The sequence below is a fragment of the Hemiscyllium ocellatum genome, chromosome 28 (assembly GCF_020745735.1).
Source record: "Hemiscyllium ocellatum isolate sHemOce1 chromosome 28, sHemOce1.pat.X.cur, whole genome shotgun sequence".
Classification (NCBI taxonomy): domain Eukaryota; kingdom Metazoa; phylum Chordata; class Chondrichthyes; order Orectolobiformes; family Hemiscylliidae; genus Hemiscyllium; species Hemiscyllium ocellatum.
The window spans coordinates 29,207,056-29,234,706 of NC_083428.1; the positions used below are offsets into that span (position 1 = coordinate 29,207,056).

A 27,651-nucleotide genomic window follows, 5' to 3' on the forward strand; every position below is an offset into this window, starting at 1 on the left:
CTGACTAAAAATATTCATTTAGTGCTTTCCCTATCTCCTCAGACTCCGTGCACAACTTCCCACTACTATCCTTGATTGGCCCTCACCTTTCACTGGTCATTCTTTTATTCCTGATATACGTATAGAAAGCTTTAGGGTTTTCTTTGATCCTACTTGCCAACGATGTCTCATGTCCCTTCCTAGCTCTTAGCTCTCTCTTTAGGTCTTTCTTGGCTAACTTCTAACTCTCAAGCACCCTAACTGAGCCTTCATCTCTCATCCTAACATAAGCCTTCTTCTTCCTCTTGACAAGAGATTCAACTTCTTTATTAAACCATAGCTCCCTCGCTTGACCACTTCCTCCATGTCTGACAGATACATATTTATCAAGGACAGGCAGTAGCTGTTCCTTGAATCAGCTCCACATTTCAATTGTGCCCATCCCCTGCAGTTTCCTTCCCCATCTTATGCATCCTAAATCTTGCCTAATCGCATCATAATTGCCTTTCCCCCAGCAATAACTCTTGCCCTGCGTTATTTACCTATCCCTTTGCATCACTAAAGTAAACACAACCAAATTGTGGTCACTATCATCCAAATCTAACACCTGACCAGGTTCATTACCCAGTACCAAATCCAATGTGGTCTCACACCTTGTTGGCTTGTCTACATACTGTGTCAGGAAACTATCCTGCATGCATTGGACAAAAACTGAGTCATCTAAAGTACTCGAACTATAGTATTTTCAGTCAATATTTCGAATGTTAAAGTGCCCCATAATAACTACCCTGTTACCCTCACTCCTATTCAGGACGATCTTTGCTATCCCTTCCTCTACATCTCTGGAGCTATTCAGAGGCCTATAGAAATCTATTAATGACTTCATTAAATTTAAGAAAAAAAACCATTGATTTTTAATAAATCATTACCTTTAAATTCCTTTAATCCCTTATCAAAATAGTCCTGGACAAAAAGCATTACAATCCTTTAGAGCTCTGAATTAAACTGTGAACCAATAGGTATACCGTTATGATTTCAAAAGGTTGTGTCCCCAGGCTAATGTGGAGACTGAAGTAGTGAGTTGAAAAATGTAGTGCTGGAAAAACACAGCAGGCCAGGCAGCATCCGAATCGTGAAATAGTGAGCACTGATTGTTGTTTTGAACTTCAGGCTATTTTTCAAAGAAATGGAAAGGCCAGGAGATTTAAATATCATCAAATATTAACAATTCTCACGAGTTTCACAGTTCCAATGAGATTATACATGTTTTCTGCACGTTCATGTCTACTTTTAACAGTCCCAAAGGGTGGGAGGTCCTCACCGAAAAGTGTCTGAGGACATTTCCGAATAACTCTGGCAGTTTTAAACTTTATCCTGAAAAGTGTAAAGCCCACAAGTCAAGTTTCAGACATCTCACAAATGAAACAAAAACAAATTGCTGGAAAATCTCAGCAAACCTGGCAGCAGATCTAACAACCCGAATTAATGTTTCGGATCCACTGATCCTTCGTCTGGATCCGAAATGTTAACTGATTCCTGATGAAGGGCTTATGTCTGAAAGGCTAATATTTCTGCTCCTCAGTTGCTGCCTGACCGGTTGTGTTTTTCCAGCACCACACTCTTGAACCCCACTTGTAAAGTGCTGTGAGACTCTTTCCAACATGAAAGGCACAAAGTAAATGCAAGCTGGTGTCCTCACTAATCTTTTGTTTCCCTCGACTTCAGAATATTCGAAGGATAACTGCAACTAACATGGATAGGTGGGAGGGGATTACAGCCTCATTGCCTTTGAGTCAGAAAGGAACAATCAACCAAGTTTCCTGCTCCCAGTCACTATCCAGAGATCCTTGCTAGAAAGTGACTGACTGGGAGTAGATGCTGCCTGAGGAGTGGTCACATGCAAGTTCAACACACTGCCAACACCATGGCATCACAGGTGGTGCAAACTAGTGCCATTGGTATAGAAGGAGCAGCAAAACAAAAAGACTGTAAAAACAGCTTAAAAAACATATTACTTCAAAACAAGTTATTCAGTATCAACCACGTTTGGGGATTGGGGATTGTGGACTACCAGATTTCACGTGCTTCTTTCTTTTCCCTCACTCACTTCTACCGCTCTATTTAAGTGAAAGCTGCAGTGTTTGATCCACCCTGAACTGGAGTAAATATCTCTAAAAGCACCCCACCCACGAACAGGGACACATGAGAAGCTTTACCTTTGATATATCAAGCATGTCATCGTAACTGAGGAGCGCAACGGGAATATCAATTTCCTCATACTGACTCCCGTTTCCACCTGGAGGCACCTGCGCAGCAAAACAGAAACAATCATACAGTCATCAAACACAGCAGTTTACATTGATGTGTCTTTAATCCCACTGTTTCATTATGCATTTATTGAACAGTTTTGAAGAATGTAAGAGGAGACAGTAAAAATCCTGAGGCAGTATCTGAATAAACAGTACATGGTTTTTAATCTAAGGCCATCGTGTCATTTAAATTCACTAATAGGCAATGATAATCTGTGGGATAACAGAGAGACCATTTATTACATTTACAAGTGGATTTCCTGTGGTACTGCTTATGAGGCTATTAAGAGAATAATTAGTGCTATTTCTAAAAGATATTGAGACTATTGAAAAATCCAATGACTGGAGTCACAAAAAGCAAAGTTATACAAGCAAGGTATCAAAACCCCTACAAGCAGACTTAGTGGGCTATTTTCAGCAGAGCAGGAAGTAACCTATTGTACTCAAGTAAGGAAGAACATCAAACAACCAGAAAATCCTTGTGGGTTGAGGACCCAAAACAAAATAAGAAGAGAATGACAACCCTACCACAGACGCAAAAACAGAGGAATTAAATCAGAGATCACATTATTAGATTAGGAAGATCATCCAGATATAAGCCTTTGGATCAGGCTAGAAAACAAAGCAGGAAATAATGTTGAGGAGCCATGAGTCAGGAAATTAAGGAAAATTTCACCACAAGTAGTCAGGAAAAAACACTTAGAACTTGCCAGGTAAACAACTAAAAGTACTTACCTGAGAGAGGGGAAGAGCCTGAAAGGAAAGGGCAAGGCTGGGGCTAATAAACAGGAAACAGTAGGCCCCATTAAAACAGTGAATGATCTTAAATTAGGTAAGCATGGAACGAAGTGAACAAATGATTGAAAACAGGAAAGAGCAAAAGTAAAGTCAAATTATATAAATAAGATCAACAGAAAAAAGTTTGTGAAAAAAACAAAATATCCCAAACAGCAGACAAAAAGGCAGACATGGCTGGGCTACAGAAATTGTAATTAGTTGACTGAACCACCTATTGTCCATAGCCTACAACTGCAGTGGTGAGAAAGCTGTTTACATTGACAATTTCAAGCCTAAGTGTTGACTCTTCAGAGCAACAGCAGAAAGTGGTTTAGTTGGACTGAAGCACAGGTACGTGCAAGAGTTTTAGTGAGCTTTAGGTAGCTTTCAATTAAACCCTTTTATACTGCAACCTTTGTCCCACATCTGGAGTATTCACCTGAAGGAAGGCACAGCTTCCAAAGTCTGGATGTTTAACAACTCACACACTCTACAAATGAGTTACACCCCAAAAGGGAAACAATGATTATTGATTGGTCTCTACATGTTTAATGCATTGTAAGAATTATATTCTTCTTTGAAAATTGTATTTTGTTTGCAAATGACATATTATATATATTCATTAATACATTACTAATGTTTGGGGTTTTTTGATCAAAAATAAAAGTTGCAAATGATCAATGCTCAGATGTTATAAATTCTGTAATGAAATATTTAAAATTCTGAGAAAATAATTCAACATCCATTAATTTTGAAGTAAACAACTGTAAGGTAGGTCAATGCAATTTATACTCATGACCAATATTACCATTGCTACCAGGAAGACACAACAGCTTCCCTGGATAAAAGTACACCATAGAGCCTGTACAGAAAACAAAGAGCTTTAGTTTTCTGAGACAGATAGAGAATGGCATGTGACATTTCAGTAACATCCCTTACATTCACAGAGATCTGTACACACTTTAGGAGGTGGCAAGATGATGGCTACAAAGCTTGATTGGTGAACCGTATGGAAGGTGCAGAAATGCTGAAAGCACAGATAAAAGGAAATGCTGGAAGCAAAGGATGCAGGAACAAGTGGGTAACTGAAAGTACACAGTCTGATAGTAGAGCAAAAGAAGTAGGAGTAAAGGTCCAGTATTCAGAAGAGGTCTGGGCATTATGCAGAGAGATTCAGTTGGTAGCGATCAACAAGGTTGGGATACAGCAATGGCCCACAAAGGATAAGGGCAAGAATCATTAAGTCAATATGGTGGGGCTCAAGAAAACACTCGTGCATAGAAAGCACAGCAACATCACAGAGAAAATTATTGCCAACCTGTCTATGGTACCATTGAAGTATCTTTCAAGATAGCTGAATTTAGTCACTATCATATTATGAATGTTGTCAAAAAAAAACTTAAGCCTGTTGTATTTAAGTCATGTACAGCAGATCAACATTTGGAGCAGGTAATACATCATACATCTCTATGACTTTATGATAAGTCTGCTGAGAGTCTCAGCTTCACACTATGCCTGTTTGTGGGTCTCACTATATGAAACTGCTGCATAAATTACATAGGATATACATACAAAAAGTCATTTAGCCTAACCTGTCCATGCTTCATCCACGTTTCATATTGTTAGAGTGAATTTTGCTAGACTTATATAACACAACAGCCAACAGGAATGGTAGCTACATTCAGCCTCTAGTACAACCTTAGCTAACACTGGTGTAAAGTCACAAATATAGCCAAAACCAGCTAAACCAGAAAAAATTCTGTCCAATGTTTCTTACCAGACTCTGCCTGCTGACAATGAGCAACCCTTTGGCTCCATTGATCTGAGCAAGCCTTACTTTCTCATAGAATGTACAGTTCCCACGCATCACCATGGCAATTCTATTGCTAAATCCTTGTGAGGGCACATCTGAAGGTGTGCACAGGTCAGAGGATGTCAGGTCCTGGAGCTGCAAGAGAGACTAAGAGGGAATAATATAATTTTAGGTGTAGTTTAAATTGACTGGGTGAGATATTTTCATAATTACTTTGAGTAAATCAAAATTTTAGATGACAAAATGCATATAAACAAAACTTTCAGGTACAACTGGAACTTTGCAGTCTTTGAACTTAGTACTTAAATTAAATATTACGTATTTAAAAACACTGCCAATGTACACAATACAAAAAAGTGAAGCATATAGACTAATTTCTCATGCTAAATGCAATAGAATCATAACATGTTACACTATGCATTGACAAAAAAAGTTTATAAAGGACAATCTCTGGCAATTGTGTCCTTCACTTTTTAAGGCAGTGACTCTTCGTCAGGGACATATTCCTATGGAAACTAGATACTATTGGCACTTTGCTCAAATAGTTGTTCTTCACATGTGAGCCTACTAAACTGCTTTATTGTTTAATTTATTGTTATCAAATGTACCATGATACAGTGAAAAGTGTTGTTTTGTGTGCTTATACAGGCATATCATATAGAGTGCATTAGGATAACAGAACAGAGTGCAGAACACAGTGTCACAGCTGCAGGGATATGAGAATTTATATTTCAGAGGTCCATCCAAAGTCTGATAACAGCGGGAAAGAAGCTGTACTTGAATCTGTTTATAAATATATTCAAATGTTTACATCTTCTGCCTGATGGAAGAGTGTGGAAGAGAGTATAACCAGGGTGGGAGGGGTCTTTGATTATGTCGGTTGCTTTCCTGAGGCAGTGGGAAGTATAGGTGGAGTCACTGGATGGAAGGCTGGTTTGCGTGATGGACTGGGCTATGTTCACGACTCTTTGCAGATTCTTGCAGTCTTCAAAGAGTTAATGCTATACCATGCTGTGATGCATCTAGATAGGATGCTTTCTATGGTGCATCTTTAAAAGTCTGCAAGAGTCCTTGGGGACATGCTGAATTTCCTTAGTCTCCTGAGAAAGTAGAGATGTTGTTGTGTTTTCTTGACTGTCACGTCAACGTTGATGGACCAGACAGATTGTTGTAAACATCACTCCCAAGAACTCGATGCTCTCAACCAACCTTCCTAAAATCAATGACTAGCTCCGTTTTTTTTTTACTGACATTGAGGGAGAGATGGTTGTCTTTACACCATGCAACTAGCACTCATTCTCTTTCCTGTATTGTGTCTCATCGTTGTTTGAGATCTGACCTACAACAGTGATATTGTCATCAAACTTGTAAATTGAGGTGGGGGTTGGAATTTGACCACATAGTCAGAGCGTCTAAGGAAGCAATGAGTTTCACAAACAATTTCATTGTGGATATCACTGTAACTAAGTTTAATTCTAGTTTGATCCTGTCCCAACACAAGACCCCACATACTCTACTTCTGCCCAGAAGTTCACTAAATAATAAAGGACAAGGTTGGCTCATTTTCACAAAATGCCAAAGTGAACTTAACACCTCAACGGTTGCTCCCACTGAAATTAGCTGACTCCACAATTTAGACTCTGATATTTTTCTGTCTGATTTATCACACTGTGCATCTGATATCTAGCATTGCAATGAAACTAAACAGAAAGAAGACTGAAGCCATGGTCTTTGTTCTCCACTATAAACAGCACTTCCAAACATTATTTCATTCCCACTTCCTGGTTCCGCCAAGCTTAAGCCAGGTTTGGGTATTGTATTCAATCCTGGAATGAGCTTTCAAGTACATACCCCCTCTATCGCCAAGACTACCCACTGCCATCTCAGCAACATCACCTGAATTTAACTCAGATTTAGTCATCTGCTGCTGGAGCTCTCATCCATGTCTTTGTTATTTCTGGATTTGACTCTTCCTTGGCCTCCCATCTTCCACTGAACATAAGTTTACACTCATCCCAGAACTCTGTCACTGTATCTAAATTTACGTCAAGTTCCATTCACCCACTGCCCTGCTGCTTGCTTCCCAGTGTGTCAACACTAAGGAAAAAAAAATGCTGTACTTATTTTCAAATCCCTCTACGGTCATGCCTCTCCCCATCTCTGTAACCTCTGTAAGCCACTACAGGGAACAAAGTGAATGAACTGTGGGTACACGTTACATTTGGAGATGTAGCGTGGTAGCAATTAGTGATTCATGGCTGCAAAATAGTCTGGATTAGGAATTATAACCTGGGTATTTAATGTCTACGGAAATGATCGGCAAATACTAGAGGAGGAGGAGGAGTGCCTTAGAGATTATAGACAAAATGGTTCAAATAATCAGAAAGCATGGGCGGCACGGTGGCACAGTGGTTAGCACTGCTGCTTCACAGCGCCAGAGAACCGGGTTCAATTCCCGATTCAGACGACTGACTGTGTGGAGTTTGCACATTCTCCCCGTGTCTGCGTGGGTTTCCTCCGGGTGCTCCGGTTTCCTCCCACAGTCCAAAGATGTGCTAAATTGCCCATAGTGTTAGGTAAAGGGGTAAATGGAGGGGTATGGGTGGATAGCGCTTCTTCGGATTGGTGTGGACTTGTTGGGCCGAAGGGTCTGTTTCCACACTGTAAGTAATCTAATCTAATCTAATATAATGAGGGATAAGCAAGCAGTGGAGACTTTATGACTAGATTTGACAAATAGAAAAGTGTTCATGACTAAAGTGTTGCGTCTAGGCCTTCTGGTAGGTTGTACAAGTGATAGCCACACATAGCTTGGAATAAGTAGAGTAGCATGTCAAAATTTCACAATTGTAATTACAGCAGTTTTCTGCAGCAAAATGGATTCAAGGCAATTTGGATTCAGTAAAACCAGATTTTAGTTAACAGTCTAACAGCACAAACATTTATCTAATGGCAATCAGAATGTGATTGAGTTCTACCCAGTGTTTATAGTGGAGAAACGAGTAGCTGCTATTCAGATGTTAGACTTATGTAAGGCTGCCTTCAAAGGGATGAATTATAACTCAACCACGATAAACTAAACAACTGTTTTTTGTCAAATAAGAGGTGGTCAGACAAAGCCAAATAACTGAATTTTCTGATCAACCAAGTATAGACAACATTGAAGATAGAAGGTTAATTGTCGAGACCTGCTTTTATTTAACATTATAGGTTTGAAGCTGTGAGCTGAAAGCTGACACCTGAGAGCTGAAGGTGATTGTTGGACTGTGAGCAGCAGCATTTTATAAAAAGAAAAAGCAAATAAACTTTCGCTGGTTTACGAGGCCAGGTCTAAAAATTAATTGTGGGTTGATTCTTGTTAAAAGTGCTGTATAAACATTTGGACCACAGAGAGGCATTACGCCCAAAAGCATGGCAGATATTTCTATGATAATAGAGGCCTCATAGACATTCAGTCCAACAAAGAGAAACCAGAGTTCAAACTGGTTTTAAACAGTATTTAAGTCAGAAGGACTTTAGCTACCACAGTTACAGGATGATTTGATTGTTTCCTGATTGTCATCTCACATTAAAACCTCAGATAATAGAATTTTATATAGTTATCAGAATTAAAATAAATACTCCTCGGAGCCTATATCTGCATGCATCCATGTCTTTAGAAATCGAGCAAAATACAATCCCATGTGCCTGTGATGTTCCAGATTGTGGAGACTGCTTCAATGAACTGGCCAGTTACAACTCTTATTTTTTCCTCTTTTTGATGTATCTATTAACTGTGTCTGTCTGTCTTTAAGTGAGGGACTAGAATCAAAGAAGATTAGGTTTAAATCATTGATATTAATTAGATTACCTTGTGGGGTTTGAATTTGTTCTGCTAGAGCTACTGTATTATTAATAATAAATTGTGACATGTTTTGCTTAAGCTTTAAACCTAGTGTCTGACACTGTGATTATTCAAAAAGTCTGGTTAGGAACCATTGGGGTCAATTGAGGGTCATTGACTATTTTAATTTTGTGTGTTGCGGATACAGGGATAGGGATGATTTGGCTGGCTGTCTCCATGTCATAACATAATATTACAAAGAAATGAGTAGATGAAATGAATGGGTAAAACTGTGCCAAGTGGATTTTGATATTGGCAAGCAAGAATGAAACTATCCATTCATTATAAACCAAAACAAAAAAGAAAGATCAAGGTATTTACTGAAATAATGAAAAGCTAGAAATAGTGCAGGTCAAAAGAATCTTGGTATTCCAGGTCCATAAATTATTGAAGTATTATGAACAGGTATAGTACATCATCATAAAGGTTGGCATTTATATCTAGAATGCAAACTGGCAGATGGAACATTTTTTCAATAAAAAGGACATATCATAAACTGTGAACATTGCCACAAAGCAATTATAGCATAATTAGGTTTATTGAAGTGAAAGTCATAAACAACTGATCATTGTAAGTCCTAATTTGGCTTATACTTCAAGCATAAACTATCCACTTGAATGAACACCTAATCTCATCCAGCACATGAGATAACTGGACACTACTGAGGTTTCCCATTCCTTCTTCTATCCAGCTTCATGCTGAAAACTACTGGGCCCAGGTAGCCCAGATGCTTATCATCACCACAGAAATATGCTAAATGGAAGATCAGACTAATTTGATGTGTCAGCAGACAGGTAACAGAGGCGATACAGTGAAAGAACAAGGCTGCTTCCTGGTGGCAACCAACTGGCATATTCGAAACATTATAATGTGAGAGCAGAGAACGGAAAGATAACCAGCACATCTATATATTTTTTACATTCAATTTTGATTTTTTTAAAAAGCAAAAACCTCAAAATATTTTACATTTCCATTCCCAAAACACGATTTTATTCCTTACAAATCATCTAAGCCCATTCCGACATTGCAGACATACCTTCGACTGCAATGCTCTAAGTCAGGAAATGGAATAGTGCAATTCGAGGCTTTACTTGCAGCTTTGGGTTTTGAGAGGTTACACTCCCTGTCCAGCATCCCTCCTTGGGAGGTTTTCAAAGGCATATGAACCCTACCTGGAATGAGAAGCCAGGCTGAGTTCCAGATATGCATGACTGCTCATATTCTAAATGAGCATTGCTGCAATGCACTTGCAAAAATGTTCTGTGATATTCACTTACCGCCTTACTGAGATCATGCGGCAAATAGGCCCAGTAGGGATTAAACTGGATGCAGTAATCTTTTGTATTTCCATGTTCCTTATCGGATAGGACGTGGACCATTCCATACTCAGACAGCACCTGCATGCATCAGGGTAAACTGCATCGTAAAGCAACTTGGGAACATATAAACAATGCCAGCACACGAGACCTAAACCCACAAATAAATCATCTCCTAAATTAACACACCATATTTTGCAAAAGATGACTAACAAAGTGTCCAATTACCCTCTTCATTTCCATTTTGATCATTGTTAATTATTTAATTCACTGACAACAAACTGAGATCTAAGTTTTCTAGATTTACAGAAAGGGGATGTTCTGTCACAAGTGACACATTTGAACCACGTATTGGAATTGACAGCTGGTACAGGGGACTGTTCTTTTTGAAGGAGAGTGATTGCAGTTACACATACACTGCATCACGTAGTGACACAGGGAAGAGATAAGGGGGCAGGGTGCGAAGGGGAGAGATGAAGGGCTTATGCTCGAAACGTCGAATTCTCTATTCCTGAGATGCTGCCTGGCCTGCTGTGCTTTGACCAGCAACACATTTGCAGCGAAGGGGAGAGGGCTCAGCAGGCAGGATATAGGATTGTGTGGAAAGGGGCCCCAAGGGTCAGGGCATGGGTGTTAGGTGGGGGACAAAGTTTGTGGGGAATAGGATTACAGCGAGGATTTGGAGACAAACAGGGATGGGGTAGTAGTTGGATATGAATAGGAATGGGATAGGATTTGGACGGGGAATGGGGAATTACGGGGGACTGAATAGCGGGGGGCATGGGGGAGATTGCAGGAGGTGGGGGGCTTGCGGGGGTTGGGGTGAGGTGGAGGATTGCGGGAGGGAGTGGAGGGATTGATGGGGGTATTGCGAGGGATGGGGATGCAGGGGGCGTTGGATTGTGGGGAGTTGTCGGGGGGGGGGAAGATGAGAGATGTCGTGGGGGGGGGGGGTGATTGGAGAGAGAGTGTGGCGCTGGGCCGGTCAGTTTGAGGGAGTGAAGGGGTTGTCTGAGAGGATGGGATGTGAGGGGGGGGGGGTGGGTGGAGGTTGTAGTGTGAGGCGGGGTGGGACAGGCTGTCGGCCCGGTCCCGGTCCCGGTCCCGGGGTGAGAGTCTCCCGGGGCTGATACCTGACTGAGCTGAAGGACAAGCAGCAGCAGCAGCAGCCTCACTCCCAGCGCCATCTTTCGGATGAAGGCTGGACCCCTCCAGCCGCCACAATGGTAGCGTCCACTCAGCATCGGGACAATCCAAACTCAGGAAAATAGGGGGGGTGAGAGGGCCACCTTGATGAAAACCGGCGGCGATCGGCCGATTATTTTCTGTTTTGACGAGGGACCGACACCATCCCGGCCCCGGCCCGAGGGGGAGGGGGAGGGGGAGGGGAGGGGAGTGTAGTGTTTGAGTAGGAACTGGGGTCGGCGGTCGGGGTTAAAGGTCATGGGGTTGGGAGGTCAGAGGTCGTGGCCGCGATGATGGCGGTGAGTGTGTGTTTGGGGACTGTCGTGTACAGGCCTCGCTGTTGGAGTTTGAGATTGAAATCCGCGGCCGGCCCTGGTTATATTTATTATCTCAGTCCAAATAATCAATCGGGCTTGTGAAACTCGAGGCCCAAACCCGGGTTGTGTTCCAATCCCCAAATCGCTGGTGTGACCTCTTTCAATTTCCCGAAGCCTTGTCCCAATCCTGAGCGGGAGCATCGTGGTTTAGTTATCGTGGTTTAGTTAATCGTGGAAACGTGGGGTTACCGGAGGCTTAGGGACCGATCACGAGAAACTCGGGATTGCGAGAACCGGATTCTAACTTTCCTTGCCTTTTTTTTGTTCCTTTGAATTCAGGATAAGGAGAAGAAAAAGAAGGAGAGCATTCTCGACCTCTCCAAGTACATAGACAAAACAATCCGTGTGAAATTTCAAGGCGGACGAGAAGGTACGCTTTGCTGATTTTGTTTATATAAGTAACATAATGTTGGCGTTTACCTGAGGCTGCAACAGCTGGAATGATTCTGTCTTTTTTCCCTAAGGAAGTAGGCAGGCTGTTTGGGCAAATATGGCTAAGTTTGGGAAAGGTTTGGAGGCATACGGGCTAGGAGCAAGCTGTTGGGACTAGTTGAGTTCGGGGTTATGGTCGGCACGGACTGACTGGACCGAAGTGCTGTATGACTCTGGGAAAAACGAAAGAGCTCTGATACAAATTGAATTTTCATTGCTTGTGAAATAATGTAGGCTGTTTACCTTTTTAAATAATGGTTTTTAATTTTTATTTCAGCTACTCAAAGTAGCTATTGTGAGCTCTTCAGCTCCAAGAGAATGAGTTGGGAAGTGTGCTTAGTTGCTGAAGAGTTGTATTATTGTAAGATGAAATGACTTTAACTGAAAGCTTAAGCTGTACTGTTTCAGAACTGTCTTTCATTAATTGTTACTGAAGTCAACTTTGGAAAGATTGAGCCTTGAAAGGAAGATAGCAAGAGTCTTTCTTGAGGCAGTGTATGTTTTGATTCGATTTGTACAAAATGTCGGATGCTGGAGTTAACTTGAAATTTAGTGAAATGTCTTTCTGTGCTTTGACAGCCAGTGGAATTTTAAAAGGATTTGATCCACTTCTCAATCTTGTATTGGATGGAACAATAGAGTATGTGAGAGGTAAGTCCCAAATATGTTCTTGGTTTTAATATCTTTCTTGATGGGTAATCCATGATACAAAATTTTGAAATGGATTGTACTCCTGTTTCTGTAAAGTGATTTTCACTTTTCTGATTAAAATTATAATGATTTTGATTTTGGCTAGGCTTTTTGCGTAACTGCTCTTTCTCTTGCTTTTTATCCTCCCTTCTAAATGCATTTTCAATTGTATTTTTTTCCTGATACCTATCATAAACACTTCTTTTTTTCTTTTCCTTATTTTATATCATCATTTTCATCTAGGGAGCTCTAGAATTTTTTTTGTTTTTGCCCTACATTTCTTGAGGAAATATATCTAGTGTTTGAACCCTTTTTTTTTTAAGGTAGCCCATTGCTAATGTGCAGTTTTTCACGCAAGCCTTTTGGTCTAGCCTAACCATCACATCTCTGTTCTTGCCCCATTGAAGTTGGCTCTCTCTCTAGCTAGTTATTCTTCATCTGCGTTGTCATTTCCACAGTCATCTCAAACTTTATGCTCACTGTACCTTTAAATATTTCCTACTGAAACTTGATCTATTTGGCCTACCTCTTTCTTAAGAACTAAGTCCAGTGGTACCTTCTTTTTTATTACACTGGACATATACTGCTGTAGGAAGTTCTTCTAAATGCAAACTAAGAATGCTTGCCCTTCTCAGTCCTTAACACTACTATTCCATTCTACATTGGAGTACTTGAAGTTTCCTGTTATAACTATTCTTTGCTTGGAGCATTCTGTAATTTCCTTGCTGATTTGTTCCTCTACATCCTTTCCACTAATAAGATTAGAATCCCTGCAGTGTGGAAACAGGTCTTTTAGTCCAACAAGTCCTCCGAAGAGTAACCCACCAAGACCCATTTCCCTCTGATTAATATATGTAGCACTACGGGCAATTTAGCATGGCCAATCCACCTGAACTGCACATCTTTGGACTGTGGGAGGAAATCGGAGCACCCGGAGGAAACCCACACAGACATGGGGAGAATGTGCAAACTCCACAGACAGTTGCCCGAGGCTGGAATCAAACCCATGTCCCTGGCACTGTGAGGCAGCAGTGCTAACCACTGAGCCACCTTGTTGTCCACACGGCAATTGGTCTGTAGATTATACCAAGCAGTGTAATGGACTCACCTTGCCACTTTTCTGTCGCCAAATCAATTCTGCCCTTGAAGCTTCTTTCTCCCATGCTGCTGTCCTTTGTCAAGGTGACCATTGCTTTCCTTTTTTTTCCTATCTTTCTTGAATCCCCTGTAGCCAGGGACACTTAGTGCCTAGTTCTGCCTTTCCTTTGTCAAGTGTCTTATTTGCCATAGCATTATAACTTGATGAGGCAATACACCTGTAACTTGCCAATCTTATTTACTACATTCGTTTGTGTACACACAGTTATAATTTCTCCCTTAATCCAAATATTAACTTGTCATTCTGTACACTACTATTTGTCTCTCCCAGTATCTTGTGCATCCACTAAGATTCTGTCCTGGTTCGCACACTCCTGGATAGTAAACTTAAACTTTCCCCAGCAGCGCAAACAGAATCTCCTGCAAGGAACTCAGTCCCAGCTGTGTTCATGTGCAATCTGTTGGGCTTGAGCAGAACCTATTTTACCCAGAGCCAATGTCCCAGGTATATGAAGTTATTGCTTCTCACTATTTTATCCTCCTCCTTCTGTACTCACTTGTTTGGTCCTGGTTGTAATCTGGAGTTGACTATTTTTGAAATCCTGCTTGCGTTTTATTTTAGATTTTTAAATTCTGACTGTAAGACTACATCACCTTTCATATCTATATAGTAAATACCAAGGTGGACCATGATCTCTGGCTGATGGTACCCTCAGGAGGAATGACCTGCAATTACTTTGCAACATTCTTGATCCTAACATTTTGGCAGCAAAATATACCGTTGGAATCACGTATAGCTGCAGAAATGCCTCTGTTCTCCCGACAAATGAATTTCCTATCAATGCTGCTGTTCCCCTGTTTCTTCCTTCCCTCTTAAACAGTTGGATCACTCGTGTTGCCATAGGCTCGGCACTTGCGACACACCATTGAAAACCCATTGACCTTGCCATTATCAAAATTGAAAGCTGCTTCTTGAGTGGAACCCCTGTACCATCTTCCTGGTTCTCTTGGACTGTCTGGTAGTCAAAAATTCCCTATCTGCCTGCATGCCTCTAACCTGCACTCTTACTGCCTCTCTGAACATGCGGTCTGTGTGACTTGCAGCCTCATGGATACAGTGCAGTGAGTCAGTTTTCTGCAACTAGTGGTACTTGCTGTGTATGTTCATCCAGGTCATTTGAAGGTTCAGGATTAATTAACTTAGTTCTCCTATAGTGCCGCTTTTTCTTTTAAAACTCTGTGCTCTCTTCCAGCTTTTCAACTCCTTGTCCTCTGGCAACTGACTAGGAAAAAGAAAGCAAGCATCTCCTTCCCAACCTTGCTGAACTCTCAGTAATCCCACTCCAAGTCAATTTAACCTGTTCTTTTTAAATATGAGTGGAAATTTCCTCTTTATATGTTGAAAATGCCAAAATGTTTGTATTTTGACCATGTTCCAAATTCCATTTCTTAGCCACCAGCTCCATTCCTGTCTTGCTAGCTGAGGCTAAATCTGACTGGCCTTTTCATGTTTGATTGGAAGCGTAACTCAGAAACATACACGTGTGCCATCACTTAGACCTCCTTTCCAGTTGTAACATCCTGAGAATGTCCTTCCCTCAGTTCACATACGGAAACCTTCTGCCACTGTCTTTGTTAAATCTAGAATTGACCATTCCAGCAAATGTCACTGGCCTTTCATGTTATGACATCTTTAAATTTGACATCCAAAATTCTGCTAACTGTGCCCTTACTTATGCCAGATCTCATCTGGGCAGTAGCATTGTGTTCACTCATGAGAATTTGGCTGCCACTTAATTTCTCTGTTCACTCTAAGTAATTTCTTCAGTCCATAACACCCTATGATATTTGTACTCTAATTCTGGCCACTTGAGCTACCTTTGTTTTTGTTGTTCCAGCACTGATGGCCATACCTACAGTGTCAAAGCTCTAGAAATCATTGCCTACATCTTTGTTTGCTTATCTCTCTTTCCTCCTTTTTAAGGCACTCTAAAACCTGCTACTTTTACCAAGCTTTTGGTCAGCTGATTGGATGTCTCCTTATGTGACTTAGTCATAGAGATGTACAGCATGGAAACAGACCCTTCAGTACAACTCCTCCATGATGACTAGATAATCTAGTCCCATTTGCCAGCACTTGACCCATATCCTGAAGAAGGGCTTATGCCTGAAATGTCAATTCTCCTTCTCCTTTTGATGCTGCCTGACCTGCTGCGCTTTTCCAGCAACACATTTTTAAGCTCTGATCCCCAGAATTTGCAGTCCTCACTTTCTCCACATCCCTCTAAACCCTTCTTAATCATGTACCCATCCAGATGCCTTTTTTAATGTTGTAATTGTACCAGCTACCTCCATTTTCTGTGCTAGCTCATTCCAAACACACACCACCCTTTGCACAAAAAAAGTTGTCCCTTAGATCCCTAATGAATATTTTCCCCTCTCACCCCAAACCTATGCCTTCTAGTTCTAGACTATTTCCTCCAACCCCACCCAACCCAGAGAAAAGACCTGGTTCTATTTACCCTATCCATGCCCCCCATGATTTTATAAACCTCTGACGCTCCAGGGAGAGCAGCCCCAGTCTATTCAGCCTCTTCCTTATAGCTCAAACTCTCCAAACCTGGCAATATCTTTGTGAATCTTCCCTGAACCCTTCCATGTTTCACAGCATCCTTCCTGTGGAAAGGAGACCAGAATTGCACACTGGATAGGCCACTTTTGGAATACTATGTCCTGTACAGCTGCAACATAACCTCCCAATTCTCAAACTCAGTGCTGTGACTAATAAAGGAAAGCATACTAAACACCTTCACTATCCTAACTACCTGAAACTGCACTTTCCTGGAGCTATGAACTTGCACTCCAAGATCTTTGTTCAGCAACAGTCCCCAGGACTTTACCATTAAGTGTATAAGTCCTGCCCTGATTTGCCTTGCCAAAATGCAGCACCTTGCTTTTATCTAAATTAAATTCCATCTGCTGGTCCTCAGCCCATTTGATCATGTTGTACTCTGAAGCAACCTACTTCACCTCCAATTTTGGTGTCATCTGCAGACTTACTAACTATACCTCTTATGTTCACATCCAAAACATTTATACAAATGATGAAAAGCAGTGAACCCAGCACTGATCCTTGTGGCTCGCCACTGGTCACAGGCCTCCACTCTGAAAAGCAACCCTTCACCATTATCCTCTGTCTTCTACCTTCGATCCGGTTCTATATCCAAATGGCTAGTTATTCCTATATTCCGTGTAATCTAACCTTGCTAACCAGTCTACTGTGAGGAACCTTACTGAAGTCCGTATAGGTCACATCCATCGCTCTGCCCTCCTCAATCCTTTTCGTTACTATTTCAAAAACCTCAATCAAGTTAGTGAGACAAGATCTCCCGCACACACAGCCATGCTGACTATCCCTAATCAGTCCTTGCCTATCCAGATATATGTTAATCCTGTTCCTCCAAAATTCCCTCAGCAACAATTTGCCCACCACCTATGACAGGCTCATCAGCCTTTTGTTCCCTAGCTTTTCCTTTATCACCTTTTCTTCAATAGTGGCACTGCGTTAGCCAACCCCCAGTGTTCCAGCACCTCCATGTTTTGGCTATCGATGATCCAACTATCTCAGCAAGGGGCCCAGCAATCACTTCTCTAGCTTCCCACAGAGTTCTAGGTTACACCTGATCAGGTCCTGGGGATTTATCCAGCTTTTATGCATTTTAAGACATCCAGCAGCGCCACCTCTTATATGGACATTTTTCAAAATGTCACCATCTACTTCCCCACATTTTGTATCTTCCATGTCCTTCTCCACAGTAAACACTGATGCAAAATACTTGTTTCCCCATTTCTTGCAGTTCCGCACATAAGCTGCCTTGCTGTTCTTTTGAGGTCCTATTCTCTCCGTAGTTACCCTTTTGTCCTTTTAATGTATTTACTAAATCCCTTTGGATGCTCCTTAACCCTATTTACCAAAGCTAAGTGCCAGATTTTGCTGTATACCATTTTGAGACATGATTTAATTTAATGTCCACAATACTAAATAAGTTGGTCCTTCAAGTAAATCTTTATTGTATAATTAAAATACAAATGTTTTCTTCTCTTTTATTCCACTTAGCATGTTCCACGTAGTTTTACGTGATGTAATTCAAGTCTAATTTTATTTTTTTGCAAACTTTACTAATTTCAGATCCAGATGACCAATACAAATTGACTGAAGACACGCGACAGCTTGGCTTGGTTGTATGCAGAGGAACATCAGTTGTTCTGATTTGCCCACAGGATGGGATGGAGGCTATTCCAAACCCTTTCATACAACAACAAGATGGTTAATTTGAAAATGTATCATCACAATATCTCAGGATTCCAATTTAGTTGGTTTTATCCAAATGGGCACTTGTAATATCACCAGCAGCACTGGAGGATATTTATGATTTGTGAGATGGCAAGCAAGTCTTTACACCTTTTTTTAAAAATCTTTTTGCAGATCAGTTATGAACTTATTGCCATCTATGCAACCATCCTGTATTGCAGTACTAGCTGTACTGCACAAGGGTATTGCCAGGCACAGTACATTTCTACATGGCAACGGTCTGTAACACAATAGAACAAGATTCTAGGAATTGACCAGTGCCAGTAAACCTGCTGAACTGTCACTAGAATCATTCTAGTGGAAGTAGTCACTTCTTTCAGACTTCAGCTGAATCTCCCCAGCAGTAATCTCTAGTGTTGGTTAGTTTTTTTTTTAAAACCAGCTGATTTAGAAACCTGCATTTTTATACTCCTTAATTTGTTTATTTAAAATTGTGTTAAATTGAGCATGTTTCTGGAGTTTTATTTTCTGAAGCGACTTTTACCCTTTTTTTTATATAATGAAATCAGTGTTGAACAGTTATTCCTTTTGATTGTGAATAACATCACATAGCTTAGGTTGGAGCCCTGCATATAAATTGGTTTAATATAAGTCCCTTCAGAGATTGGATTAGTTTCCTTGTTTACTTTTTGAAGCTGGATGTGGATGACAAAGTCTTTCTTGTACAATAAACTTTTTTTTTCCCAGTAGTTTCTGCTGGGTCTGCTTTATTTGACTTTGATTCAATAGAACAGTACTGTATAAGATAGTAACGTAGATTGCAAAGTTACCTCTTGCATTGATTATGCTCAATCTTCTCGTACCTTTTTTTATTATAAAATGCGATGCAACAATTATCCATTGTGACATTTTAAAATGAACTAGATTTGGAAGTGCTGTTAAATTTTTAAAAATACAATACTAGACAAAACTCTGCTCTGCCTGCAGCTGAGGAGACAGATAAGGTTATGTTTTAGGCATAGGTTCACATCCATAATTTTAACTGTGTTGCAAAGATCTTTCGAATTCATTCTCACAAATATTTGTATTTGTCATTTCACTTAAGACTACAATTTAATATTTTATGAATGCAAACTACAAGTGGGTACAAATTAAATGTTCATTTCCACAAATTTGTGCTCATCTTTTAAAGTTATTTCTTGAGAACTTTAGAACCACTGTTATAAATCAGACATGCCATATTTGATCTAATCAGTCGATTTATGGACAGTGATTAGGTCAATATTTAATGTGTAAAGTTGAAATATTAACAATCTATTGGAAGCTCACCTTTCAGCAAATCTATTAGTTAGAAAAGTCCAATAAAATTTAAATCCAGCAAAAAGCAAGACAATTACTACAAAATCTTGAAGGTGTTCAAAATTGTATGAACAGGTTTGGATATGCAGTGCTCAATTCCTGTCAAGTTTGCTATACTTTGCTTTACATGCAAGGTAAATGTGCACTAGTGTGATTGATATTTTATGAATGGTATGAAATAGTAAATCGCTGGTTCTATAAATCTGTTTTTTTAAAAAAAGGACAGGAAAGGAATTAGCTAATATAGCTGAGTGTAGGCAGAAGATCGACAAAGCTGAAGCATTTGGAAATGCTAAGTGGATGATTAAATCTCCTTCGTCATCTCCTGACATCCCTGTTACAAATTTCACCCAACTCATTACATTTCATGTGATATCAAGAAACAGCTGAAGGCCCTGAATACTGGAAAGACGATTGGCCCCAAAACATTCTGGTGTTCCTGAACGAACTGTGCTCCCAGCCAAGCTGTTCAGGATGCTTTGCTGCAGGAGGCCATCATATCTGGTGGATTAAGTACTTCAAATTTGGACAGTGGCCAGGGACAGCAGGGTCTGACTGCAAGTGAGGCAGGTAGCAGGCTCTTGCAGTCAGGAATTCTCAGGTGTTGACCTTGTCCAACAGATATGAGATATTTGGTCCCTGTGGGGATGAGGAAAAGGACTGCAGGAAGGATTAGGTTAAAAACAAGGACTGCAGATGCTGGAAACCAGATTCTAGATTAGAGTGGAAAAGCACAGCAGGTCAGGCAGCATCCAAGGAGCAGGAAAATTGACGTTTCGGGCAAAAGCCCTTCATCGGGAGTAGAGATAATATATATTAAAAAAAGGTCCGAACAGGACCTGTAGGGGGGAGTAGCCAATTGAACACCGTACCATGGTACAGAAGACCGTTCAAGAGGGGGGAGCAAAAAGACAAGTGATAGCTGTAGGGCAGTCTATAGTTAGGGGAATAGGTAGTATCCTTTGCAAGCAGGATCAAGAATCCTGCATGGTATGTTGCCTGCCCAATATCTCTGACCAACTTGAAAGGATGTAGTGGTTCTGTTCGCCGAGCTGGAAGTTTTTGTTGCAAACGTTTCGTCCCCTGGCTAGGAGACATCATCAGTGCTCTGGAGCCTCCTACGAAGCGCTTCTTTGATGTTTCTTCCGGCATTTATAGTGGTCTGTCCTTGCCGCTTCCGGGTGTCAGTTTCAGCTGTCCGCTGTAGTGATTGGTATATTGGGTCCAGGTCAATGCGTCTGTTGATGGAGTTTGTGGATGAATGCCATGCCTCTAGGAATTACCTGGCTGTTCTCTGTCTGGCTTGCCCTATGATAGTAGTGTTTTCCCAGTCGAATTCATGTTGCTTGTTGTCTGAGTGTGTGGCTACTAGGGATAACAAGCAACAAGCAACATGAATTCGACTGGGAAAACACTACTATCATAGGGCAAGCCAGACAGAGAACAGCCAGGGAATTCCTAGAGGCATGGCATTCATCCACAAACTCCATCAACAGACGCATCGACCTGGACCCAATATACCAATCACTACAGCGGACAGCTGAAACTGACACCCGGAAGCGGCAAGGACAGACCACTATAAATGCCGGAAGAAACATCCAAAGAAGCGCTTCGTAGGAGGCTCCAGAGCACTGATGATGTCTCCTAGCCAGGGGACGAAACGTTTGCAACAAAAACTTCCAGCTCGGCGAACAGAACCACTACAACAAGCACCCGAGCTACAAATCTTCGCACAAACTTTGAACTTGAAAGGATATTGGAGAGGGAGGGGGAGGATCCAGTTGTTGTAGTCCACACCAGAGCAAACAACATAAGCAAAACTGGGAAAGAGGATCAGTTCAGGGATTATCAGGAGCTAGGAGCCAAATTAAAGAAAAGGATTATAATCTCTGGATTACTATCCTTGCCACTTACAATTTGGCATAACAACATGAGAATAAGGGAAGTAAACATGTGGTTCAAAGAGTGGTGTGGAAAAGAGAAGTTCCTTTCTCACGGGGCACTGGAATCAGTATTGGAACAGGAGGGATCTGTACCACTGGGAGGGTCTACACCTGAACTAAGCTGGGACCAATGTTCTAATGAAAAGCGTAGATAGGCTGGTCAACAAGACTAAGCTAGAAAGTTGGTGGGGCAGGGATAAAATTTCCCCCAGTGGGAGAGACAAAGCAGCAGGTTAACATCTGTAGGGGTGGTTACAACTGGGTGGAAAAATATGAAAGAAATGACAGGGAAAGAGAACATGAGAGGTTATTAAAGTTTCCAGCACACAGACAAATGGGACACATTGTCTTGAAAGAGTTAGCAATCAAACTTCAAGCACACTGAACAACGAATGAGAATGAGGACAGGAATTGTTAATAAAGGACTAAAGGTGGTACATCTGATTGCACGCAGTATAAGGAATAAAGTAAATGAGCTTGTGCAGACTGAAATTGGCATGTATGACATAGGCATCACAGAGGCATGATTGCAAGGGGATCAGTATTGGAAGCTGAACATCCAAGGATATACATCTTACTGAAAAGAGCCAGATGGTTGGAGGGGGTGGGTCTGCCTTATAAGTAAGAAATGAAGTGGGATCAGATGGTGTAGAATTGAGGAACTGCAATGGTAAAAACGTCATAGATGGGATTATGTACGGGCCTCCAATAGTAGTCAGGGGCTGGGGTGCAAGATACACCAGAAGATAGAAACGATGTGTAGGAAAGGTGATATTGCAGTGATCATGGGGGATTTTAATGGATTGCAAAAATCAGGTTGGTAGTAGATCGCAAGAAAAGGAATTTATAGACTGTCTACAAGATTGCTTTTTTGGAGCAGCTTGGGATAGAGCCCAATAGAGAACAGGCAATACTGAATTTGTGCAATGAAGCAGACTTGATGAGGGAGCTTAAGATGAAGAAACCCTTAGGAGGCAGTGGTCATAATATGATTGAAATTACTGTGTATTTTCAGAGGGAGAAGATAAGAGTCAGAGAAAATGGTATTACAGCTAAATAAAGGCAACTACAGAGGGAGGACCTGGGCAGAATTGACTAAGAGAGGAGCCTAGCAGGAAAGACAGTGGAACAGCAATGGCAGGAGTTTCTGGAAGTAGTTCAGGAGACACAGCAAAAATTCCTCCCTAGAAAAAGGAAGCATGGTACAGGGAGGAACATAAAAGCAAAAGAGAAAGCATATAACATGGCAAAGGGCAGTGGGAAACCAGAGGGATTGGGAAGCTTACAAAGACCAATAGGGGGCAACAAAAATGGAAATAACAAGGGAGAAGATTAAACATAAGGGTAAGCCATTCAGTAATTTAAAGGACGAAGTAAGAGTTTCTTTAGATACGTAAAGAGAGACAAAAGTGGACATTAGACTGCTGGAAAATTATGTTGGAGAGATAATGGTGGAGAAACAAGGAAATGGCTGAGGAACTGAATAATTACTTCACATCAGTCTTCACGGTAAAAGACACGAATAATACCCCAAACATTTGAGAGAGAAGGGGGCAGAGCTGAGTATGGTGGCCATCACCGAGGAGAAGGTGCTAGAGAAACTGAAAAATCTGAAAGTGAATAAACCACCTGGACAAGATGGACAACACCCCAGAGTTCTAAAAGAGATAGCTGAGGAGATAATGGAGGCATTCGTGATCTTTCAGGAATCTCTAGAGTGAGGGAAAGTCCCAGAGGACTGGAAAATTACTAATGTGACACCCTTGTTTAAAAAGCGAGTAAGGCAAAAGGCAGAAAATTACGGACCGATTAGCCTACCCTCGGCCATGATAAGATTTTGGAATCCATTGTGAAGGATGAGATTTCTGAATACTTGGAAGTTTATGGGGCGAAGTCAGCATGGTTTCACCATGGGCCGATCTTGCCTGACAAATCTGCTACAATTCTTTGAGGAGGTAATGAGCAGGTTAGACCACGGAGACCCAATGAATGTTATCTACCTGGACTTCAAGAAGGCCTTTGACAAGGTGCCGCACAGGAAGTTGCTGAGTAAGACAAGAGGCCAAGGTGTTAGAGGCAAGGTGCGTGCATGGATACAAGATTGGCTGTCTGGAAAAAAGCAGAGAGTGGGGATACAAAGTTCTTTCTCAGAATGGCAGCTGGTGACAAGTTGTGTTCTGCAAGGTTCAGTGTTGAGACCACAACTTTTCACTTTATACATTAATGTTTGAGATGAATGAACTGAGGGCATTTTGGCCATGTTTGCAGATGATAAAAAGATAGTAGAGGGACAGGTAGTATTAAGGAGGTGGGGAGACTGCAGAAGGATTTGGACAGGTTAGGAGAGTGGGCAAAAAAGTGGCAGATGTGGGAAAGTGTAAAGTCATGCACTTTGGTAAGAAAAATAAGACATGGACTATTTTCTAAATATTCAGAAGTCTGAAGTGTAAGGAGACTTCGGAGTTCTAGTCCAGGATTCTCTCAAGGTAAACTTACAGGTTGGGTCAGTAGTTAGGAAGGCAAGCACAACGTTAGCATTTATTTTGAGAGGACTTGAATATAAAAACAGGGATGTACTTCTGAGGTTCCACAAGGCTCTGGTCAGACCACATTTAGAGTATTGTGCACAGGTATGGGCCCTATATCTCATGAGGGATGTACTGGCCCTGGAGCTGGTTCAGAAAAGGTTCATGAGAATGGACTCAGGAATGAAAAACTTTACATGTGAGGAATGTTTGAGGATTCTAGGACTACACTTGATGAAGTTTAGAAGCACATGGGGTATCTAATTGAAATTTACAGAATACTGAATGGCCTGGACAGAATGGATTTCAGGAAGATGTTTCCATTGGTAGAAGAGATTGGGACCAGAGGGTACAGCCTTAATGTATAGGGAAGACCTCTTAGAATGGAGATAAGGAGAAACTTCTTCTGCCAGAGTCTATGCAATTCACTGCCACAGAAGGCTGTGGAGGCCAGATCACTGAGTACATTTAAGACTGAGATATACAGGTTCATGAATGTCAAGGGGATCAAGGGTTACATGGATAAAGTGGGAGATTGGGGTTCAGAAGCTTTATCAGCCACGATTGAATAATGCAACAGACATGATGGGCTGAATGGCCTACCTTCTGCTCCTATGTCTTATGGTCTTATGGGCAGTAAAGCCACAAAATTTTGCATCCAATTACCTGATGCAGAAGGTTGCTCAAGTCTTCACTGAATAAATCCAATCTAGTCAATTACCACCCCACAGCATCTCATCATCAACACTACAACAATAACTGCAACACTGCAACTCAGCTTGGGATCCTTTAGGGCTGCTTGGCGCTTGACGTTATTACAATCTTGATCCAAATGTTACAAAGCCAAATTGCTGAGGTGGATGGGATGGGGGATTGTTTGCAGGTCTTTTAGAGATCTAAGAGTCCAATGCTCTCTGTCCCTTCAGTTCTGTGATAAACTGCTGCTTAGAACGTCATCAAAACCTGCCGCTGGGCAGTTTCTGCTTTTCTCAACCCAGACACTTGGTGTCAATTTATCTCACAAAAAGTGTCAATCTAGCTTCTTCCAAAACTTGGGTACTCTTGATCAATCAACAATTAAACAATTCCATTTTTTATCAAACTTTTATGTTAAAGGAAGGAATCCAATCTTGCATTTCCAGTTTATATTTCCAATTAAATACTTACATCCTTCTCAAAAACTATTGCAACAGGAATTTCTCAGAAGTAGCATCCTCCTTCATCTGCTTCGACAATCTTTTGTCATCCTAAAGGTCAGAAATGATGTTCATTAATAACTCACAAACTTGACTGAGTTCTTTGAAGAAGTAACAAAGACGATTGATGAGGGCAGAGTGGTAAATGTGATCTATATGGACTTCAGTAAGGCAAAGTACCCCATGGCAAACTGATTAGCAACGTTAGATCTCACTGAATAAAGGGAGAACTAGCCATTGGGATACAGAACTGGCTCAAAGGTAGAAGACAGAGGGTGGTGGTGAAGGATTGTTTTTCAGACTGGAGGCCTGTTACCAGTGGAGTGCCACAAGGGTCGGTGCTGGGTTCTCTACTTTTTGTCATTCACATAAATGATTTGGATGCGAGCATAAGAGGTAACTGTCCCAGCCGATTCAGCCTCTCTCTATAGCTCAAATCCTCCAACCCCGGCAACACTCTTGTAAATTTTTTTCTGAACCCTTCAAAGTTTCACAATATCCTATTTTGAACAACTCTAGTTTGTACTTGAAGGCAGCAACAATTTGCTTGACAAAACACTTTGACATCCTATCTGGTGTCCTGGCAAAACTTATACACTTAATGGTAAGGTCTTGGGGCATGTTGCTGGACAAAGAAACCTTGGAGTTCAGATTCATATTTCCTTGACAGTAGAGTCCCAGGTAGACAGGATAATGAAGAAGTTGTGCTTGGTATGTTTGCCTTAATGGTGTGCATTGTGCACAGGAGTTGGGAGGTCATGTTGCGGCTGTACAGGATATTGATTAGGCAACTTTTAGAATACTGCATGCAATTCTTGTTTCTCTCCTATAGAAAGGATGTTGTGAAACTTAAAAGGGTTCAGAAAAGATTTACAAGGATGCTGTCAGGTTTGGAGCTATAGGGAGACGCTGAATAGGCTGCGGCTACTTTCCCTGGAGCTGAGGGGTAACCTTAAAGGGGTTTAATTAAATCATGAGGGCATGGATAAGGTAAATAGACAAGATCTTTTCACAGGGTAGGGGAAGTCTAAAGCTAGAGGGCATTTTTTTTTCACACAGAGGGTGTGTATGTACAGAATAAGATTCTGGAGGAAGTGAAGGCTGGTACAATTTACAACATTTAAAAGGCATCTGGATGTGTACATGAATCAGAAGGGTTGAGAGGGATATAGGCCAAATGCTGGCAAATGGGATTAACTTTATTTAGGATATCTGGTCAGCATGGACGAGTTGGATTGAACGGTCTGTTTCCATTCTGTACAATTCTATGACTCTTCCTAGCACAAGTACAGACATTTATATAAATAATCTGATCCAAATACTCTTGTCATGTTCTGGCTTTAATTTATTAAAATGCTTTAATTATTCTAACAGTAGAGAGGGAATATGTGATTTAAAATCAATAAGCCAGCAGTGATCATTTAAATCTAATTAAAACTACTACAAAGCAAAATTTATACACGAAATACAGTCTTATCCATAATTACCAGTCAGAAATTTTTTAACATTTTTAGCCAATAGAGAAACACCAACATTTTAAAAATAGACATTATTTTATTAAGGTTTCAATGCATTTTCATCTATTTACAAAAACAAAATCTTCTCACTCAAACCATAATCCCAGTGCATACCTTCCCCTTTCCTATCTATCTCTATCTCAAATGTAAACTATTTCCATTCCTCCTCTATCTGGTTAATTTCTTCATGTAACTTCACTCCACACTCATCCATTTGAGCTTAATAACCTATCTAGGCCATGTGACATTTCTGTCTTTGTTCAGGTTTTACTCTAGTTGGGAGATTATACACAGATCCCACAAGTTTCGTATGCCGTAGAATCAGAGATTTAATGCAATTCATGTACTCCCAACACAGCCAGCAAACTGCTGGTCATGCAACAGACACAGCAGATTGAGGGTAAAGGAGGTTTTATTGGGCTCAGTCAAACTGAATTTGCAAGCAGATTAGTTCAGGAATGAAAAAAAACTTTTGTATGCTGTTTTAAAGCAGAACTTGATAGCTATAGCAATGCATTGCATCTAACTTAAAAATTATAATGTTCTCAACTCAGCCATACAAGTAATTCCACTGTTAGGTTAACTATTATCCAACCAAAAGCTCTTGTAGAAACTTGGCAAGGTTTTACTCCTTAGGTAGTCCGTGCAGAGGCAGTTGTAGTAATTGCTGAGTTTGACTGTGTTTTCCACTCCTTTTCAGCAACGTTATTTTTCAATGAGTATTCTGAGGTTACATTCATACTCCACATCCATTACATCTCAATCACTCTCATTAGTGAGTTACTCTTGGTGATCAATAGTAAATGAATAAACTTAGTGAGCACTCCTATCCCATTCAGTACAGAAATTAAGAACAGCATCAGGATTTCCAAAGTTCCTCCTTACACCCTCAGTGGTACATTTTTCAGCTAAGACTGAAAAAGAACCAGCTGTACCACAC

At 40.9% G+C, this 27,651-nt stretch overlaps 2 protein-coding genes across 7 annotated transcripts in view; one reads left to right on the forward strand and one right to left on the reverse strand.

The window, feature by feature from the left end:
• The window catches only part of sppl2 (signal peptide peptidase-like 2), a 55,218-nt gene extending 43,868 nt beyond the window's left edge, over window positions 1-11,350 (reverse strand). For 4 of the 5 annotated variants that reach the window (XR_009646170.1, XM_060846029.1, XM_060846028.1 and 1 more), the window contains exons 1-4: window positions 11,211-11,350; window positions 10,039-10,158; window positions 4,843-5,025; window positions 2,196-2,285 (exon numbers count right to left, since the gene is read on the reverse strand). Coding sequence is in view for 4 of the 5 variants with exons in the window: in XM_060846029.1 (XP_060702012.1) it covers window positions 2,196-2,285; window positions 4,843-5,025; window positions 10,039-10,158; window positions 11,211-11,321 (504 nt within the window). In the remaining variant the exon portion in view is untranslated. The remainder of the gene's footprint in view (window positions 1-2,195; window positions 2,286-4,842; window positions 5,026-10,038; window positions 10,159-11,210) is intronic. The other variant, XM_060846027.1, reaches the window with a different exon arrangement.
• Window positions 11,252-19,313, forward strand: lsm7 (LSM7 homolog, U6 small nuclear RNA and mRNA degradation associated). 2 transcript variants are annotated; one of them, XM_060846032.1, is made up of 4 exons: window positions 11,252-11,303; window positions 11,919-12,009; window positions 12,651-12,722; window positions 18,049-19,313. In XM_060846032.1, the coding sequence occupies exons 1-4, from the start codon at window positions 11,301-11,303 to the stop codon at window positions 18,189-18,191; spliced, it is 309 nt and encodes a 102-aa protein (XP_060702015.1). In that variant the 5' UTR covers window positions 11,252-11,300; the 3' UTR covers window positions 18,192-19,313. The 2 variants fall into 2 exon arrangements, with proteins under 2 accessions (XP_060702015.1, XP_060702014.1); XM_060846031.1 differs by lacking the exon at window positions 11,252-11,303 and adding an exon at window positions 11,490-11,561.
• Window positions 19,314-27,651: the final 8,338 nt, after the last annotated feature.

What these genes read in the sequence shown, in the direction of transcription:
- lsm7 (XM_060846031.1), top strand. An exon ending in ATTTCAAGGCGGACGAGAAG is followed by an intron (nt 12,010 to 12,650) that starts GTACGCTTTGCT and finishes GTGCTTTGACAG; the next exon opens with CCAGTGGAATTTTAAAAGGA. An exon ending in AACAATAGAGTATGTGAGAG is followed by an intron (nt 12,723 to 18,048) that starts GTAAGTCCCAAA and finishes TACTAATTTCAG; the next exon opens with ATCCAGATGACCAATACAAA.